The sequence below is a fragment of the Musca domestica genome, unplaced genomic scaffold, assembly GCF_030504385.1.
Source record: "Musca domestica strain aabys unplaced genomic scaffold, Musca_domestica.polishedcontigs.V.1.1 49, whole genome shotgun sequence".
NCBI lineage: Eukaryota > Metazoa > Arthropoda > Insecta > Diptera > Muscidae > Musca > Musca domestica.
The window spans coordinates 362184-384379 of NW_026712344.1; the positions used below are offsets into that span (position 1 = coordinate 362184).

The 22196-nt window shown below is 35.8% G+C and overlaps 1 protein-coding gene across 2 annotated transcripts in view; it reads left to right on the plus strand.

Annotated features, from left to right (window-relative positions):
* The window catches only part of LOC131804779 (ATP-binding cassette sub-family G member 8), a 113422-nt gene that overhangs the window by 85647 nt on the left and 5579 nt on the right, over positions 1 to 22196 (plus strand). For both annotated transcript variants that reach the window (XM_059127961.1, XM_059127960.1), the window contains 4 exons: positions 14675 to 14822; positions 16998 to 17129; positions 17246 to 17503; positions 20234 to 20358. In XM_059127961.1, the coding sequence (XP_058983944.1) occupies positions 14692 to 14822; positions 16998 to 17129; positions 17246 to 17503; positions 20234 to 20358 (646 nt within the window). In that variant the 5' untranslated portion in view covers positions 14675 to 14691. The remainder of the gene's footprint in view (positions 1 to 14674; positions 14823 to 16997; positions 17130 to 17245; positions 17504 to 20233; positions 20359 to 22196) is intronic.

Sequence of the window (22196 nt, forward strand, 5' to 3'; positions counted from 1 at the left end):
TAGAGCTGAAATCCTGAAATTTAATATAGATGTCACTGTCGGTGTGTGTGGTCTTAATATAGGGATGGTATTGGAATTGTGTAGTACATTTGTTCGAAAAGTATTTAATGGTACTCAATTGGGTTTGGGTGAAGGGATAGACTGGTATCCTGAAATTTGAAATTGAAATATGCAGGCGATTTTGTAAATTTGTACTATAATCGTTCGAAAAGTACAATGTGGTAATTAATTGGGTATGTGTGGAAGGATAGAGCTGAAATCCTGAAATTTCCTGATGTTGGAAACGTGTACTATAATTTTAGGAAAAATTCTAAATAGTAATAAATTTGATATTATTGGAAGGAATAGAACTAAAATCTTGAAATTTGATATAGATGTCACTGTTGGTGTCTGTGGTTAAAATATGGAGGTGGTATTGGAAATGTGTAACATAATTGGGCGAAAAGTACTAAGTGGTACTAAACTGGGTATTGGGTGAAGGGATAGATCTGGAATTCCGAAATTTGATATAGAGCTCTCTGTTGGTATCAGAAATTGAAATTTGGAGGTGGATCTGGAAATGCTTGCTTCGCAACTAAATTTGGTATTTGGTGAAGAGGTAGAGCTGAAATCCTGAAATTTATTATAAGACAGACTGAGAATATAAAACCCCATTTCGGTCACTGTGCAATTCTGTTTTTCTTGTCTGTTGAAGTATAAGGTCCATCTTTTCGATGTTTAGTTGCTAGTTCCGTACTGGAAGAAAATTGCCTACATTTTTTCCAAGCTGCTGAAGATTTTTTCTTTGTTTTTGTGTTAGTTATTTTTCCACAGGAATTTAAATTTTATTTATAAAAATTGTTTTTTTTTTTTTTTTTTATTTTATATTTTATTTTTGTAAAGGATTATTTTCACACTAACCTAGGGGAATACTTCAGTTAATAAGAGTACTGGAAGAAAATTGCCTACATTTTTCTAAGCTCCTGAAGATTTTTTGTTTTTAGAGTATTATTTTTCCACACGAATTTAAATTTTATTTATAAAAATTGTTTTTTTTTTTTTTTTGAAAGATTATTTTCCCACTAACCCAGGGGAATACTTCAGTTAATAAGAACTCTTATTTTTTTCATTCAAACAATAATTGACTTTTTTTTTGAAAAAATTAACTATGGGTGTAGTTTGGAAACACTCAACTAAGGGTATTAGAAAAACCAATCTTTTGTTCGGGTTTTTATGAAATTTACTCATATATATCATTTATTTAGTACCTACGGTAACTAGTTTACTCTCTAGTTTAACTAGTTTACTCTCATAAATTCAACGTTTACATTACGATGTCCCATAGATATAGACATTTCATATCTCTTAATTAAGCATCTTTAGTATATATAGTTGGTGTATGTATTTGTGTTTGTCTCTCATGTCTCTCTACTTGCAATTCATGCCCTCACGTTCGCGTTTTATGGCCAAACAAAAACAAATAGAAATGCGTGCAGTTAACGCATTCGTGTTAACGTCACAGTACAAATTTGTTCAAATTAAAAGATAACAAAATGTCTAGAGGCAAATACTACGGCCATTGGGGCTGTTGGGGCTTCAATGGGTTTTCTAGTTTTGCCCGCATTGCAGCAAACCAAGTAAATACGCTTTTGAAGTGGTAATGTAACGCAAGTTGTAATAATTTTTTTTCAAACCGTTATAATAGAGGTTTAAACGTTGCGTTGTTGTTGCTTTCGAAGTAAAGAAGCCGAACCATAATTGCAATGGTGCATCCATGTTTATGGCCACACAAAAAAAAGAAACAAAGCCGGACTAATGGTGTGCCATTAGTGAGAATTTTTTTTAAGAAAATGTCATTGTCACATTGGCATCTCTAATGAAATGATGCATAAATTCCATGATAGTTAGGCGACATGTTGATGGTCAAGATGTTCGGATGTAACTGGTTTTTGTAATTGTCTTGGCCATTACAAGGCCACAACATTGTGGAAGTTGTTTATTTGAATTTTAAATTATAAAATATAAAAAATATAAATTCAAGTGTATGGGAATTAGTCTTTTTTCCATAGAAAAAATTGGTCCTCAGCGAATGGGGATTATTATTTTCTATAGAAAAAAATTGGCCCTCATTCAATGAGGATTTTTTCTATATAAAAAATTGATCCTCAGCATATAAGGATTTTTTTTCTATATAAAAAATTAATCCTCCGAATATAAGGATTTTTTTCTATATAAAAAATTATCCTTAGAATATGAGGATTTTCTATAGAAACAAATCGGACCTCAACAACAGAGGATTTTTTATAGAAAAAAATCTGTCCTCAGCAAAGTTTTTTTATATAAAAATTGCTCCTCAGCAACTAAGGATTAATTTGCCTATAAAAAAAATTGGTCCCCAGCGACTGAGGATTTTTTTTTTTTTTCTATAAAAAAAATTGTTCCTCAGGGATTGAGGATCATATTTTCTATAGAAAAAATTGCTCCTCAGGGACTGAGGATAATTTTTTCTATAGAAAAATTGCTCCTCAGGGACTGAGCATTATTTTTTCTATAGAAAAAATTGCTCCTCAGGGTCTGAGGATTATTTTTCTATAGAAAAAATTGCTCCTCAGGGACTGAGGATTATTTTTTCTATAGAAAAAAATGCTCCTCAGGGACTGAGGATTATTTTTTCTATAGAAAAAAATGCTCCTCAGGGACTGAGGATTATTTTTTCTATAGAAAAAAATGCTCCTCAGGGACTGAGGATTATTTTTTCTATAGAAAAAATTGCTCCTCAGGGACTGAGGATTATTTTTTCTATAGAAAAAATTGCTCCTCAGGGACTGAGGATTATTTTTTCTATAGAAAAAATTGCTCCACATAGGATTTGTTTCTCTATAAAAAAATCTCCCCAACCATTTAGAATATTTTTCTCGTTAGATTTTTTTTTTCTATAGAAAAAAATTGGTCCTCAGCCACCAAGCATTGTTTTCTCTATAGAAAAATTGCTCCTTGCTACTAGAGAAAAAAAAATTGGCCTCAGCCACTGAGGACTTTTTTCAATAAAAACAAAAAGCTTCTAAGAATTTTTTCTACAGAAAAAATGATACTTAGCATGGATTTTTTCTCTGTATAGGTTTTTTTCCATAGAAAAAAATTGGTTCTTACCCACTGACGATTTTTTCTCTACAGAAAAATATTGATCTTCACCCACTGACGGTTTTTTCTCTATAGAAAAATATTGGTGCTCAGCCACTGAGGATTTTTTCTTTATAGAAAAAATTGGTCCGCAGCCGATGAGGATTTTTTTCTATAAAAAATTACTACTCAGCCATGGAGGATTTTTTTTCTCTATAGAAAAATATTGGTCCTCAGCCAGTGAGGATTTTTTCTCTCTAGAAAAATATTGGTCCTTAGCCACTGAGGATTTTTTTCTATAAAAAAATTGCTACTCAGCCATGGAGGACTTTTTCTCTATAGAAAAAGTTGGTCCTTAGCCACAGAGGATTTTTTTCTCTAAAGAAAAAATCGATCACCAGCCACTGAGGATTTTTTGTCTATAAAAAAATTGCTTCTCAGCCACTTAAGATTTTTTTTCTCTTCTTCAGCAAGTAAGGTTTTCTTTTTGTATAAAAAATTGGTCCATACCATAGAGAATTTTTTTCTATAGAAAAAAAAAATGCTCCTCATCCGCTGAAGATTTTTTTTCCGATTGATTTTTTTTTTCTTCAAAATCTTCGGAAACATTGTTACTCTTTTTTATGGTACCGCCACTCACATTCTCTTCGAATTGTAAATGGTATTGCAACATGTTTGCTGTCTTTATATTTCTTATTTTTGTTGTTTTTTTTTTACTTCTTCTTTATCGTTCTGCCCATTATGCTGCATGTCTAATTTGGTGCGCTGCACTGGTATCTTTGAGAAAGTTCATGGTTTGCAATCACAACCTGTCTTGTTTTGGGTTACACAGCCGCTTCATGCAAGGCAATGCAACAAGTGCAACATTTTTGTGTCGGTACAGGTTTTGTTGTTGCTGGCAATTGTTGCTGGAGAAGAGGTTGGGAAAAATGTAGGTAATTCCGGCATTTTTTTATTGATTTCTTGTTTTGTGTTTTTTTTTTCTTTTCTGATGCATTGTAATTTGTGTTGCGGTAATTTTATGTTATTATGGGGAGATGGGGTTTTGGGGTTCTTTTTTTGGGAGTTTTGATTTGGTCATGGTGTCATCACTGGGTTATGGGGTATCCTCTCCCAATACAAAATCATTTTTTTTAGTTTCTCATTTGTGAGTTTCTCATTTGTGTGTCAGAAAAAAAAAAATTAACCAAGTGAAGAAAGTTGTTGTGACAAGTGATCGATCAAATTGTTTAGTTTCATAGGCTTTAAATCCCGATGAGTCTTAGTTAATAAATAATAATATAAACTCTAATTAAATTAGAAATAGGGTCTCCTCCTTTCCTAAAAATTATGTTTCTTTCACTCACATTCACCTTCTTCTTCTTCCAAAATTTCATTTGCATTATTGTTATTAAATGACTGAGAAAGTGAAATTACCATTTCGAAATAAAGAAAGAAAAAAAACTAATGCTTTTCGGACCATTTCCAGAAATGATGAGGCACGTCTCATTATTTGAAACCTCCCCCAAAGTATCATTAGTATTCTCTGCTTTTGCCTGTGTTTTTATGAATTCGATGCAAATTAATGCATTCGAGCTTGACGTCGAAACATTTGAGGAACTGTGTTGCGAGAAGTTGTTACTTTCTGCAAATGCACTTGCGAATGAACTGAATACATTCATATAAGAAATTATGCATTTTTCATTTCATTGCGGGTTTGAGTAGGCTGCATAGGAAAGGTGCATTATTTGCATGATAATAAGTAAGGACTCGGTATCTGAAGACCGATGATATATACCTGAGCCACGGAGGTGAATAGAAAAAAATCCAGTCTAAAAAAATCATTTGAAGCCGAGGACTGAATATTTTTCTATTAAAAAAATCTTCTGAAGCCGAGATTCCTTTTTTATAAAAAAGTCCTCTGAAGGCGAGGAGCGATTTTTTATAGACAATATAGAAAAAAATCCTCGGAATCCAAGTACCGATTTCTTTCTATAAAAAAAAATCCTCTAAAGCCATGGACCAATTTTTTATAGACAAAAAAGTCCTCCGAAGCCGAGGAACGATTTTTTCTATAGAAAAAAGTCCTCAGAAGCCGACAACCAATTGTCTCTATAAGAAAAAACCTTGCAAGTCGGGGAGCGATTTTTATACCCTCCACCATAGTATGGAGGGTATATTAAATGTGTCATTCCGCATGTAACACCTCGAAATATACATTTTAGACCCCACAAAGTGTACATATTCTTGATCAGCATAAAATTCTATGTCGATTTAGCGATGTCCGTCCGTCTATCCGTCTGCCTGTCTGTGGAAATCACTCTAGCTTCCGAACGAATTGAAGAAGACTGATAAAATTTTACTCAATACTTTTGGTATTGATAATGGTATAGCCTCCACATAAGGGTCCACGTTTTGGTATAGCCTCCACATAAGGGAACCTCCCGATATTCCGAACTTTGTTGATTTTAGCGACGTTATTTACCGGGATTCTTTCAAATTTGGTATTTGAAGTTCGTAATGAATACTAAAGCCTATGAGAGAAAATTGTCTGTGCAGGTCCACGTCTTCGTATAGCCCCTATATAACGGTACGTTATTCACCGGGATTCTTTAAAATTTGGCATTTAAAGTCCGTAATGAATACTACAGCCTATGACAAATTGTCTGTGCAGGTCCACGTCTTCGTATAGCCCCCATATAACGGTACTCCCTGATATTCGGTATTTGGATGATATTAGCGACATTATTCACCGGATTTTTTTTTCCAAATTTGGTGTTTGAAGTTCGTTATGGGTACTACAGCCTATGACAGAAAATTGTCTGTGCAGTTCCACGTCTTCGTATATCCCCCATAGAACGGTACCTCCCGATATTCGGTATTTTGATGATTTCCGCAACATTATTTACCGGAATCGTTTCAAATTTCATATTGGAAGATTTTGAGGGTACTACAGCCTATGACAGAAAATTTCGTATGCAGGTCACGTCTTCGTATAGCTCCCATATAATGGCACTTCCCTTTTCTGGATATGTTGGTGATTTAAGTGACATTATTCACCGGAATTTTTTCAAACTTAATATTTGTAGTTTGAAATGGATACTACAGCCTAAGACAGAAAATTAGTCATGTAGGCCCACGTCTTCGTATAGCATCCATTCAACGGTACCTCCCGATATTCGGTATTTCGATGATCTTAGCGGCATTATTCTCCGAAATTATTTGAAATTTGGTATTTGAAGTTCGAAATGGATACCACAGCCTATGACAGAAAATTGTCTGTGCAGTTCCACGTCTTCGTATATCCCCATAGAACCGTACTTCCCGATATTCGGTATTTTGATGATTTCAGCAACATTATTTACCGGAATCGTTTAAAATTTCATATTGGAAAATCTTAATGGGTACTACAGCCTATGACAGAAAATTGTCTGTGCAGGTTCACGTCTTCGTATATCCCCCATATAACGGTACCTCTGATATTCGGTATTTGGATGATCTTTGCGACATTATTCACCGGAATTTTTATTCAAGTTTCGCATTTGAGTATTGCAATGATTTATTACAAAAGTTGCCTACACAGGTCCACGTCGTCGTATTGACCCTAATATAACAGCTACATTCGGTATTTTTTAAGATTTTAACAGAATTTTTAACGGATTTTATTTTTTTGAAAATTGCCAAAATCATCTCAAATGGTGGAGGGTATACAAAGATCGTCCCAGCCGAACTTACAGATTTTTTACTTGTTAATACATATAAATATATCGAAAAAAGGTTTCTCCGTAGAAGACCAATTAGGTTCCTTCCTTTGCCGTTTGATGAGATACCGACCAACCGAATTTTTTCCCTTGGCATATCTAACCACACATCTCATTTGGCACATCTTACAACTATATTCGTATCAAATGACCGCGACAATCTAACCGTTATTAATTTAATATTGGTCAATTACCCTAAGACCACATAACCGTACTTAATTAAGGCCCTTACGCTATTAAGCTGCGTATTGGCAGAAACAAACAAAAAACGGTAAAACAATATGGTTCGAACACAAGTTACATGCAATTGATCACGGGTAGTATGTCGAACATCCATAAATAATATTGGTGCTTGTAATAGGCATGCGCACAAGAAATGCCCACATGAGTAGATTTTCATGTGCTCCACATACGCATGTGTGTATGTATATAGCCCATAAACGATCATTGATATAAGTTGGTCGGCTGAACATTGATCATATGTGTATAATTTACTGCTCCATTGAACACAGCACAACGGCGGCCAAGACAAAACTATCAATCAAAATATCTTCGGTTGGTCATACCTACAAACACACACACACACACTTTTTCGTCATAGAAAAAATTGAGTACGAAAAAACCAGAACTTAAACCTATCGACCAGCAAAAACAAAATAAAACTTAAAAATCATTGAGACATGAATTTGAAACCGTTTCTTTTTCCGTTCATTTTTTTTTTTGTGGACGACTGGCGTCTGTCATACTCCACATGGATTATATTACTGCAAATGAGGAACTGCTGATCACCTCTGGGTTGTCTGTCTGACTGGCATAATTTGCTGGTTCCGAGTAAATTATCGAATAAAGTTGTTGGAGGTATAATTTTTGTTGTTGGTGTCTTTGCTCGGCCTCCAGTTTTGATTAGTGAAATTCTTCTTGTTCGGTTAACAAGTTTGGTAGTTGCTGTTGTTGTCTTTGGCTCTTTCTGTCATAAGTGGGTCAAGAATGGTTTGCCAAAAAATACAACAACAATATTGTTAACATTTTACGATTTTTGTTAAATAAAATATAAGTGATTACATTCACATGTAGGTACAGGGTGAGATAAAAAAAACTAAAACTTTTTTTTTAAATATTATTGAATGAAAGCAAAAAATGTCGGAAATAGCATAAAATTTTTGAATAAGTTTAGATTTGTCCGAATTGGTCACCTTCGACACGAATTATGGACTTCAAAAGGCCAATGAAACTGTCACACTCTGCATGAATGGTGATCTGCGGTATTTTGGCCCATTCCCGACGAGGCGCATGCTTGAGTTGATCGACACATTGGTATTTTTTGGTTGGCACTCTAGACACAATACTCCAACGGATTGGTATCCGGAGATTTTGATGACCATTGTGCGCTGGAAATGAAGCGAGAAACCTCATTTTGTAACCATTCTTGGGTGGTGCGTGCTGAGTGCGATGGTGCTAAGTCCTGTTGGAATTCCCAAGGCCTGCGGCCAAAATGATTGCGTGACCAAGGCTTCAATACACCCTCCAGAATATTTTCGCTATAATACTCGGCATTTATTCTGATGCCACGTTCATTTAATACGAGCGGAGAGCGACCATCGGCTGTTATGGCGGCCCACACCGGCTGTTATGGCCGGCGCTTGAGTTCTGGTGGCCAACCGAAGGTGCACATTTTCCGCTTACCTCTTTGGCAAGTAACCACGATCATTTTGTTGGTTAACAAACTGCTGGACAACGAATGTTTTCTCATCGGAGAAAACCAAATTCGGCAGTTCCCCACTTTCGGCCAAGCGAAGCAACTCTTTAGCTCTTTTGAGTCTATTTTATTTCTGTTGCGGTTTAAGTTCGTGCACTTTTTGGAATTTCAATGGCTTTACCCCGAGCTCATTTTTCAATATTTGCTGAATGGAATATTGCGATATGTTCAGCTCACGAACCATTTTTCGGTCGCTGCAGCGAGGGTTTCGATCAAGTCGCCTCTTCAATTTTCGAACCATTTCTGCTGATGTTGCTGTTTTCTTCTGTCCACTTCCTTGAAGTCGGGTTACGCTACCAGGGTACCAGTATCACGGTAACGAGTGATGGTACGAGACACAAAAGATTTATTCACATTTACATGCTGGAGTGCTCTAACGATAGCCACTGGTGGTTTTCCAGTCAAATATAAAGAAATAACACTATCACGCTTAAATTCCATCACGAATAACTTATTTTCTGGAAAATTCTCACCAAAATGCTTTTGTACGCTTGTAAACAATATAATAAGCTGTCACTGGAATAATTTTAACAGCTGTCGGACGAGTGGCTTGGAAATGACAGCAGTCTGAAGTTGGTTTCAGTTTTTTCATCTCGTCCTGTATATATTCTTGATCAGCTTAAAATACTATGTTGATTTAATGATGAACGTCCGTCTGTCTGTGGAAATCACGAACGAATTGAAGTAGGCTGATATAATTTTACTCAAATGTGTGTGTTCGTCTGCAGGACTTTTGGTATGGGCTATATAGGTATACGTTTTGTTATTGCCTCCATATAACTGTACCTCCCTATATTCGGTATTTGGATGATTTTAGCCACATTGTTCACCAGATTATTTTCAAATTTCGTAATGATAGTTTGTAATGGGTACTACAATACATGGCAGAAAATTCTCTATGCAGGTCCAGGCCTTCTTATAGCCCCCATATAACTGTACCTCCCTATATTCGGTACTTGGATGATTTTAGCGACAATTATTCACCGGGATTGTTTCAAATTTCGTATTTGAAGTTCGTAATGAGTCCTACAGCCTATGATAGAATTGCATATGCATGTCCAGGTCTTTGTATAGCCCTCATATAACCGTATCTCCCTATGTTCGGTATTTTTATGATTGATGATGAAAGTTCTCCAACACTTTAAGTTTCTCTAAACTTCCTTCCCTAACAAAAGTCCCCCATTTACCTGAAGAGGTTTTCATCAACGTGCCCCGTTATAAAATTTTCAATGCCCCTTTCAAATGCCTTATTTTCAAATTTACACACGTTCAAAGTTCATTAACAAAAATACATATTTTGTACTTTTTGCAAATTCTCAAGTAATTTTACAACGACCATACAAATTATTAACAAAACCACAACGATTCAAAGAAGAAGAATATTTTCCCTGAGCAAATTGTACTTCACAAAAAAAACCAGCAAAGACAAAAACAAATTATCTAATAAATACCGCAACAAAGAGGCTTACCGAAAAAACCCGTTAAACTTCATCAGAAGAAAAAAACACTGCAAAATATGACTGAGAATTTGCCCACGGCCTTATAGGCCAAATTAGGTACATTATGGTCGCAAGTTGCGGACGGAGATTATGAAGATGAGCCAAACAATGTTGGCGATAATGACTAATGATGGCAATAATGCAGTTGGTGATGACGCTGAAGCGAAAACAATGACGATAATTTGAAACCAAATGATGACGACGATGATGGTATGATGTTGGGTATTTATTTCATAGAGATGCCATATCAGATAGGAATTACAGAGGGCATTAAAATAGTTTCGAAAATGTACCTAGAAAATTAAAGCTTAGCAAATTCAAATGTTTATTTATTCCTATAAAAATCCAAAACATCATGAGAGGCCATGGGGATAGTGAATATTTTACCCAATAATTTTAAAGCTTTCTCAACAAAAATCCCTAAAAAATCGCTATTTGCGAGGACCCAAAGGTTAAGGAATAAACAGAGATCTGCATTTTAACATTATTATAAGCCGAATTATGAAATTTGAATAAAATCCCTTTTAATTCTCTATAAAAATGCCCTTTCATCCCCATCACAACATGGCATCCCTATAGGCATTGCCATTGTGTGGTTAGTTGATCTAATGTCATCATTTATGAAAAAAAGTAAACAACAACAATAGCTATAGCAAAAAAAAACAAATTCCGTTTTGCTAACGTAATATTTTAAATATGATATTCACACAATTTGTTATTGTTGTCGTTGTTGTTTTTACACAGTTACAGTCTGAGCAGTAGATGTGGTTTATATTTCCCATTAAAAAATATTTTTTTTTTCTTCTCTGTTTTTTTCCGACCACTCTTCAATAATAGTGACTTTGATTAAATGAACGGTTATAAAATTGATGAAGAGAAACCGAGAGAGAGAGAGAGAGAGGGAGAGAAATCAAAATAATTGTTGTCATTACATCCCAGAAAAAGGTATTGACATAATTGCAACAGTACTGAGTAATATATTAACAATATATTAAAACTCTGCAACACTAGAAATAATTTCGGGGAAAATCCAGCAAATTTTGAAAGTAGAGCTAAAACAAGTTAAAAAGTATCAAATCGGTTCTGCCGACAGACAGACTGTTATGATTATTCAACACTTGAACCTCTATGGAGTGGGTTCTGAGGTAATGGACCAATATTGTCTATTTCGTATCGGATTTAAATAAATATGATATAAATATGGGGTAACTTGGTAACTGGTTGGTAACTTCCTTCACTACACATATGATAATTTTTAAAAAATGTTAACATGTGCGTGAGGTTCCAGGCATAGTCGACCGAAGTATTCGATTTTCATGCTTCATCTACAAGAAAATCGAACATTCATATCAAATTTATAGGAAATCATTAATTTCATATTCACCTCAGGTTTCTGGTTGAGAGAAATATTTAGATATAGCAAGTTGTAAATGACAAATAAAAGTATTGAAAATTGTGAACCTTTGTTGGTGAGATATCAGAAGGTGTTGGTAGATATATATCATCTTAACAACAGATCTTGTGTTAGCAAAAATGTTTGTAGGTATGAAATTTGAAGAGAGTTGGATGCTTTTCTCGCTTTCTTTGAGCGTTTTGTTTTTCGAGAATTTGAACACTGTGAAGAAATGTTCCGATCTCTACCATCCATTTATAACATTTATAACAGATCTTGTGCTGATGCAAATATTGAGATGTACCAAGTCTGAATGGAAAAGGATGCTGGTTTCGCGTTTTACGAGCCTCATGGCTATTTCAAATTCTGACCCATTGTGGGAAAGGTACCAGAAGGAGTGGACCGATACATGCCTTCTTCACAACAGATCTAGTGTTAGTAGAAAAAATGGGATGTGTGAAATGTTAAGAGAACCGGATGATTATTTCGGATTTTATAATCGTTTTGATTATTCAAAATTTTGACCATTGTGGGGGAGTTACAAGAAGGAGTGAACCGATGTATTCCATCTTCTAAACCAGACCGTGGGTTGAAAATTTCGAACTTTTGTGGATGAGGTACCAGAAGGAATGGACCGATATTGCCCATCTTGGAAATCAATCTAAGTTTGATAATAATATTACGATGTACCAAGTTTTTGGGCCAAATCGCATACTCCCCTCGAGAGTTATCGTGCGCACCAGCCACACAGGCAGACGGACATCTCTAGATCGACCCCAAATATCCTGAAAGGGATTTGGTCCAAAGAGACCGATGTTCTAAACCGTTATTTCGATGAGACACGTTTTGGCCGTATCAAATGATATACAGGGTGAGATGAAAAAACTGCTACCAACTTCAGACTGCTGTTATTTCTAAGCCAATCGTCCGACAGCTGTTAAAATTATTCCAGTGGCAGCTCATTATATGGTTTACAAGCGTACATAAGCTTTATTGTGAGAATGTTCCAGGAAAAAAGTTATTCGTTATGGAATTCAAGCGTGATAGTATGATTTCTTTATATTTGGCTGGAAACCATACGTGGCTATCGTTAGAGCACTCCAGCATTTAAATGTGAATAAATCTTTGGGTGTCTCGTACCATCACTCGTTACCGTAATACTGGTAGCGCAGCCCGACAACAAAGAAGGGGACGGAAGAAGACAGTAAAAAGTAAAGAAGCGACTTGATCGAAACCCGCGTCGCAGTGGCCAACAAATGGCTCGTGAGCTGAACATATCGCAATAATCCATTCGGCTAATATTGAACAAGTAAAAAAACATTAAGTTCGGCCGGGCCAAACTTTTAATACCCTCCACCTTAGGGTAAAGGAAGCATTAGAAAACCATTAAAATGCCGAATATCGGGAGGTACCGTTATATGTGGGCTATACCAAATCGTGGACCTACACATACAATGTTTCGCCAAAGGAGCTAGGACCCATTTTGACCTACAAATACCAATTTTCAGACAAATCGGTAAAAAAATGTGGCAAAAATCATCAAACTACCGAATATCGGGAGGTACCGTTATATGGGGTTATACCAAACGTGGACCTATAATTACAATGACTCGCCACACGAACTGGGACCCATTACGACCCACAAATACCAATTTTTAGACAAATCAGTGAAAAAATGTGGCATAAATCATGAAATTATCGAATATCGGGAGGTACCCTTATATGAGGGCTATACCAAACCGTGGACCTATACATGCAATGTTTTGCCACCCGCACAGGGACCCGTTATGACCTACAAATACCAATTTTCAGACAAATCCGTGAAAAAATGTAGCATAAATCATCAAAATATCCAATATCGGGAGGTACCGTTATATGGGGACTATACCAGAACGTGGACCGATATATTTCATTTTCAATACCAACCATCCTAGACACAATTAAAATTGTTCTGCTAAATCTTGGCGCTCTACATCAAATAATGTGGTCTGTATCGTGATTTCAACAGACAGACGGACAAAAAGACGGACATCGTTAAATCGACTTAGAATTTTATGCTGATTATTAATATATATACTTTATGGGGTCTACGGCGACTATTTAAGGATGTTACAATCGGAATGACAAAGTTAATACACCCTCCTTTCCAAGGTGCAGGGTATAAAAATGAGATCGGGGTAAAGCCATTGAAGAGAAAGATAATAGACTCAAAGAGCTAAAGAGTTGCTACGCTTGGCCGAAAGTGGTGAACTGCCGAATTTAGTTTTCTCCGATGAGAAAACATTCGATGTCCAGCAGTTTGTAGAAAAAACAAAATGATCGTGTTTACTTGCCAAAGAGATCAGCTGAAAATGTGCAACTTCGGTTGGCCAGCAGACCTCAAGCGCCGGCCATGGTGCTGGTGTGGTCCGGCATAACAGCCGATGGTCGGTTTCTACTCGTATTGATCGACCGTGTGATCAGAATAAATGCCGAATATTATAGCGAAAATATTCTGGAGTGTGTATTCAAGCCTTTGGCACGCAAACATTTTGGGGGCATAATTTGGAGATTCCAACAACTTATTCTAAAATTTGATGCTATTTCTAACATTTTTTGCTTTCATTCAATAAAATTTAAAAAAAAATGTGAAAATTATGGCGTTTGACTTTCTTGCTTTTTTATCTCACCCTGTACATCTATCCTGACATAATTTTCAACCTACTGGTAATGCATAAGGTATTTTTAACATTATCTTTTAATGAATTAATATTCTCATAGAGCTTCCAAGTTGTTGCTGAGAATCACTCACATCATTTCTAGACACCAAAGTGACCCATTTGCCAAATTTCAAGGTTGGTTCCCTAAACGCCGTGAGGGCAACCGTTTGTACTTTTAGTATCAATTTATTTCGAACTTCTAAAAATCAACCCTTATCTCACTTATCCCCACACATGACAAAATTTAAGGTTGTAGGAACAGCGGTCCCGCCTGGCTTATTAAAAGCAATACACATTAAATTTCCTACTCAATATACATCGACAAAAAAATCGCTCATTTTGAATAGCTAGTTTATATAAACACCTCTCTCTCTCTCTCTAATTCAATTCAATATTAAATTTATTACCAAAAAAAAAAAAATAAAAACAAACAACTGAATTTTAATTAATTTCATTTTTATTTTCCCATTTCAATTTCATTTTTGCAGAACACCCAGCCAACATCATGGAATTGAGTAATTTTGGTGCAACGAAAAAAATGTCACGCGAGGAGAGGCGTTACTCAGTGCCACATGGACCGAATTCACCACTGCCGCATGCAGCGTCCGAAGACTTGCATGCATGGTCAATATACAGGTAGGAAGCAATAAAAACAAGAATTAACAATAGAATGAAATAAATTAGAAAGAAAACAAGTAAGCAAAGGCTACAGTCGAGCGGGGCCGACCGTTGAATACCCTACAACACTATAATAAACGATACAGTTTATATAGGCGAGATACTCGAAAGAATTCCACAAGATATTGTGACAAATAATAAAAGAAAACCGTCAGGTTTCGTTCTCTAATTTTCGAATAATAACAACCTTAACTAATTTGCTTATTTCCAATTTATTGGTAGATGTTGCACTTAAATGGTCTTCCTAGATCTGGAACTAATATTTCCCAAAGACCTATAATCTCTCAGAAGTGGCAAAAGATTAACATTTATTATTGGTTTTTGACTGAAACGCATCTATATGAGATACAGTCATTTGACTATATTCTTCAACGAAATCAGCGTTAACGAAATAGTCAGAAGTGCGTCTTTCCTGTGTTTGTGAATTCTCCAAAAAGTCACTGGAATGGACATTTTTGTATTTTGTCTACAAAAGTTGGCAAACTTCTTCACACATTGAATATTTTTGGATGGCCATCCAAAACTGCCTGGCTTTTGCAATGTCCGGTAATCCCCATTCAAATGTGCGTGAGGATCGGGCGATAATTATGACCTCCTGACCATTTTGCAGTTTTTTTGGTCCATTTCAACCCCTAAATATATAATGATCATCTCCAAAAAGAGTAGGCTTCTATTCTGACCCTCATCTTATACCCATGCAAAATTTCGTAAGGATCGGGCCATAAATGCGATCTGTATATGATATCCTGATATCCTAACTACTTAGTTCTGTTAGCTGTAGAAATATTACCAAATGTTTAATTCAAAATGAAAATATGCCAAAAATATGACAAAATTGAAAAAATATGAGAAAATATTACAAAATCAATATTTTCGTCTTTAGAGAGATATTTGTATGCGTTTCTTAGACGTTTTTCCTTTCCTGCCATTCTGAATTAATGAGAACTGTCGAAATCAGTTCAGCCGTTCTCGACATATATAAGATCTTTCAAGCATATCTTCTTTGATAGACATATATATCGCATATATTTGCTATATATTCGATTTTTTGGATCTTAACATCATTGTAAAGATCAGAAGTAACCTTGTCATGGCTTTGTGATTTCCCCGGGATATAAAATATTCGCGGTTTAATGAAAAATTTTGAATTTTTTCAGCAAAAAATATATGGTCTATTTTACCCGCTAAATTTTATCCGATGACGACCCAAATTGGTAGGCTTCTTCCCCGCCCTAAACTCTAGCTACATGCGAAATTCCGCGTCGATTGGTCTATAATTGCGACCTGTATAGCTACTGCAAAATCCGAATTTTTTTTAGTATTTGGTCCATTTCAACCCCTAAACATTTGGCGATCATCTCCAAAAGAAATAGGGTTCTATTCTGACCCTAGCCCCACCTCCATTCTAAATTTCGTGAAGATCGGGCCATAATTGCGACCTGTAGAGTGATTACAAATTAACATGGACAGACGGACAGACGGACGGACGGACATACATAGCTAGATCGGCTCAGCTCGGCGAGATAGGAAGATCCATATATACTTTCCTATATGGGAAATCAATATTTCGTGGTGTTACATAATTTTTGGCCCAATCAAACTTATAATACCCTCAACACATAGTGTTGTAGGGTATAAAAAGAATGAACAAAACAAACATTGAAAATAAAATTTGAAAAGAGGTGCAGTTTTCAATTTCCGTTTCATTGGAGTGATCATTTATGACATAAAACCAAAAATCTATATCAAACCTGTTGCAACCAATGGCAACCGAAAATTATGTTTGAGCCCAAATGGAAGCGAACCAAAAACTCCATTACGCTTGATTAGAAACTAATGAACGGAAGTGATCATAAAATTGCATCGATTGGGCTTTCAACATTTCAATTGTTGTTGGTTTTTTATTTCAATTGGTTTTTTGTTAACTGAAAATGCATTGTTTTGAAAATTCCACTCCCAGGGTAATTTATTTGCCATGTTAAGTTCTATGGTTTGGTAGCCAAATCAAACCAAACCGCATCCGTTTATTAACTTAATTTAATTCTATTGATGTAACTCTTTATTCCTCTCTCTCTCTCTCTCTCTCTCTCCCTCTCTCTCTCTCTCTCTCTGATTCTCTTTTGTGTTTCTTAGGCAAAATTTGAATTCAGATTTTACCGACTCAGCCCTGGGCTCCTCGGACAAATCACCGCTGCCATATGGAAATTTTCAATTACGCGATTCCACAGTACAATCAATACTCAATCATCCGCGTTATGGACCCAAGTAAGTTGAAGCGGCAGCAGCTGCAACTGGTGCTTTGCAGCAACCACTGGCTTCTACATGTGGTTGTTGTTGTTACTTTTGTTTCTGCTTCATTACATTGTTTTATGTCATTTCAGATCACCATTGGGCTCTAATATGTACACATATCTGAAATTTGGTCTACCACGTGTCTTCCCACCCAATGCCGGTTCACAACGTTCCCATCGGCCCGGCCCCGGTCCTGGCGGTGCCAGAGGTGGTCCCAGCAGTGGTGGTGTTAGCGGTCGTATTAATCGCGGTTTCCGTGACAGTTCAGCCGGTCCGACGGCTGGCTCTTCGGGTTACGATAGCAGTGACAACGAAACGACACGCAGTCGAGGACCACCGAATTTAAGGTGAGTAAACACTGGGCAACACGAAAAAGTATAGAATAAACAAGTAAAAAAGCAGTAAGTTCGGCCGGGTCAAACTTTGAACACCCTCCACCATTTGGAACGAATTTGGAAATTTTAAAAAATTAAAATCCTTAAAAAATTTTATTAACAATTTCGGTGGGTATTGTACGTAAACTCGTCAAAACACCGAATATAGGGAGGTACTGATATATGGGGCCTGTACGAAGAACTGGAAATGCATAGACATTTTTCTGTCACAGACTGTAGTTCCCATTACGAACTCTAAATACGTAATTTGAAACAATTCCGGTGAATAAGGGCGCTAAAATCATCAAAATACCGAATTTTGGGAGGTACCGTTATATGGGGGCTATACGAAGACGTGGACCTGCCCAGATAATTTTCTGTCATAGGCCATTTCGAACTTCAAATACCAAAGTTGAAACAATTACGGCGAATTATGTCGCTAAAATCATCAAAATACCGAATATCGGGAGGTACCGTTATATGGGTGCTATATGAAAACGTGGATCTACATGGCCCATTTACCTGTCTACTGGAAAAATAAACCTTCTATCTCAATTCGTTTGAAAGATAACGTGATTACAACAGACAGACAGGCGGACATGGCTAAATCGACTTAGAATTATACGCTGATCAAGAATATATATACTTTGTTGGGTCTGACATGAGTATTTCGAGAAGTTACAAACGGAATGACAAAGTTAATATACCCTCCATAGTATGGTGGAGGGTATAAAAAAGAATTAAAAAATCCTGCTACTTGGGTACGAAAAGTACTGAAATGTTCTAAAAATTTAATACTTTGTCTTGGACAAACGGAATAAGCTGAGATTTGGAATGGGGGTCACTAATGGAGTGCAAGATAGCCGTATCAAAGCGTTTTGGGAAATTCGAACTTTAAGGCTACGAAAAGTTCTAAAATTTTACTAAACTTCTAAAATGGTACCATTTGATACTATATGAACGGATAGGACTAAAAACTAGAAATTTAGTTAAGAATCAAGTTTGTGTACTAAGTTTGCGAACTGTACTAAATGGTACTAAAATTTGGAACAGTATGGTTAAAGGCGAACGTATGAAGCTGGATTTTTGAAATTGTGTATTGGGGTCCCTGTTTTTTGTAGGTTTGTAACAATGAGGCCGTTCTGAATACGTGTGCTAAAACTACACGAAAAGTACTAAATAGTACTATATTTGGCACAATTTGGTATTCGGTGAACAGATAGTGCTTGATATCTGAAATTTGGTGTCAGGGGCGCTGTTCATGTTTAGCCTGGACATATGGAGGTGGTTTCGAAAATACGTACTAGAATTGTACGAAAAGTATTAAATGGTATTAAATTAGGTATTGGGTGAAGATATAAGGCTGAAATCCTAAAATTGTATATTTTGAAGTCACTGATGGAATCTGGGTTGAGATATGGAGCCTTTTGAAAATGTGTGCTATAATTGTACGAAAAGTATTAAATAGTACTATATTCGGTACATTTTGGTATTGGCTTAATAGATAGCACTTGAAATTTGGAACTTGGTATTAGGATAGTATCCTGTACTTATGGAGGTCGTTTCGGAAATGTGTACTTTAATTGTACGAAAAGTACTAAATGGTACTACATTTGGTATTGGGTGAAGGGATAGAGCTGGGATGCTCAAATTAGATATTGAGCTCTCTGTTGGTATTTGTGTTTGGAGAGAGGGATTTGGTTTGGATAATTGTACAAATTAGTACTAAATTTAGCAATAGGGAAAATGAAATAGCCGAAATCCTGAAATTTGGTGTTGGTGTCTGTGGCTAAGATATGAAGGTTGTTTTGGAAATGTGTACTATAATTCTTCGAAAAGTACTAAATGGTACTAAATGTGAAGGGATAAAACTGTAATCCTCAAATTTGACATTGAGACACTGTTGGTATCTGAGGTTAAGGTTTGAAGGTTATTTTGTAGATGTGTACAATAATTGTACAAAAAGTATTGAGTGTATACATAGTGCTTGAAATCTCAAATAATGTGTAGCCTGGACGTATGAAGGAGGTTTCGAAAATATGTTCCAAAATTGTACGAAAAGTTCTAAATGGTATTAAATTAGGTTATGGGTGAAAAGATAGAGCTGAAATCCTAAAATTCGATACAAAGGTAACTGAGGTTGAGGTATGGAGTTTGTTTTGAAAATGTGTACATGATGGTACGAAAAGTGCTAAATAGTACTAAATTTAATTGAGATCTCTGGATTCCAATCGGAATCATTGGTACAGAAATAGTTATGGCCAGAAAAATTGAATGTAGAACCACTTTTTGAAAATAAAACAACAATAATACCTATTTTTTGGAAAAACAATTTTTTTTCAATTTATACTACTTTTTCCACCATTTTCTCCCTTCTCGCCTCTGTCTTCCAATGAGTTTTAATTTCATAAAATATTCCCAAAAAATATGACGCATTGCAATTTTTTTCAAACAAGTCCTAATATATTAAATCAACATCAAAATTTCCAGTCGCCGTTAGATCCAATTAACACCTCCGATTTAATGAGTTAAAATATTTTTTGGTACAGTCACGAGCCAGGCATTCCATGGGAGTCAATGCCATAATTCGTTTAATTTTTTCTGATTTCACTATTTTTCATTGTCATTCCATTCAGAATAAATATTGGGTTTGTGAATGTTTGACGGAATTTAATTTTCTTATTTATTTTCCATTTTTTGCAGAAAATATCGTAGTGAATCGGATTTTCGTGCCATTGGTGGTATACCCTCATCACGTCCCGATTCTCGTGCTCAAGGCATACCGATGTCCGCCCTTCGACAAGCTAACAGTCGAGCTAGTATAGCTGGTAAGTACAAAAACAATATATGTTTTAATGTAGAAAAAAATTCGCCGACCTTCAGGTCCAAGTTTTTTTCTATAGAAAAAAATTCGCCGACCTTCAGGTCCAAGTTTTTTTCTATAGAAAAAAATTCGCCGACCTTCAGGTCCAAGTTTTTTTCTATAGAAAAAAATTCGCCGACCTTCAGGTCCAAGTTTTTTTCTATAGAAAAAAATTCGCCGACCTTCAGGTCCAAGTTTTTTTCTATAGAAAAAAATTCGCCGACCTTCAGGTCCAAGTTTTTTTCTATAGAAAAAAATTCGCCGACCTTCAGGTCTAAGTTTTTTTCTATAGAAAAAAATTCGCCGACCTTCAGGTCCAAGTTTTTTTCTATAGAAAAAAATTCGCCAACCTTCAGGTCCAAGTTTTTTTCTAAGGTCCAAGTTTTTTTCTATAGAAAAAAATTCGCCGACCTTCAGGTCCAAGTTTTTTTCTATAGAAAAAAATTCGCCGACCTTCAGGTCCAAGTTTTTTTCTATAGAAAAAAATTCGCCGACCTTCAGGTCCAAGTTTTTTTCTATAGAAAAAACTTGGACTTAAAGGTCGGCGAATTTTTTCTATAGAAAAAACTTGGACCTAAAGTTCGGCGAATTTTTTTCTATAGAAAAAACTTGGACCTAAAGTTCGGCGAATTTTTTTCTATAGAAAAAACTTGGACCTAAAGGTCGGCGAATTTTTTTCTATAGAAAAAACTTGGACCTAAAGGTCGGCGAATTTTTTTCTATAGAAAAAACTTGGACCTAAAGGTCGGCGAATTTTTTTCTATAGAAAAAACTTGGACCTAAAGGTCGGCGAATTTTTTTCTATAGAAAAAACTTGGACCTAAAGGTCGGCGAATTTTTTTCTATAGAAAAAACTTGGACCTAAAGGTCGGCGAATTTTTTTCTATAGAAAAAACTTGGACCTAAAGGTCGGCGAATTTGTTTCTATAGAAAAAACTTGGACCTTAGGGTCGGCGAATTTTTTTCTATAGAAAAAAACTTGGACCTAAAGGTCGGCGAATTTTTTTTCTATAAAAAACTTAGACCTAAAGGTCGGCGAATTTTTTTCTATAGAAAAAACTTGGACCTAAATGTCGCCAAATTTTTTTCTATGGAAAAAACTTCGACCTAAAGGTCGGCGAATTTTTTTCTATAGAAAAAACTTCGACCTAAAGGTCGGCGAATTTTTTTCTATAGAAAAAACTTGGACCCAAGGGTCTGGCGAATTTTTTTCTATAGAAAAAACTTGGACCCAAGGGTCTGGCGAATTTTTTTCTATAGAAAAAACTTGGACCCAAGGGTCTGGCGAATTTTTTTCTATAGAAAAAACTTGGACCCAAGGGTCTGGCGAATTTTTTTCTATAGAAAAAACTTGGACCCAAGGGTCTGGCGAATTTTTTTCTATAGAAAAAACTTGGACCCAAGGGTCTGGCGAATTTTTTTCTATAGAAAAAACTTGGACCCAAGGGTCTGGCGAATTTTTTTCTATAGAAAAAACTTTTTCTATAGAAAAAACTTGGACCCAAGGGTCTGGCGAATTTTTTTCTATAGAAAAAACTTGGACCCAAGGGTCTGGCGAATTTTTTTCTATAGAAAAAACTTGGACCCAAGGGTCTGGCGAATTTTTTTCTATAGAAAAAACTTGGACCCAAGGGTCTGGCGAATTTTTTTCTATAGAAAAAACTTGGACCCAAGGGTCTGGCGAATTTTTTTCTATAGAAAAAACTTGGACCCAAGGGTCTGGCGAATTTTTTTCTATAGAAAAAACTTGGACCCAAGGGTCTGGCGAATTTTTTTCTATAGAAAAACTTGGACCCAAGGGTC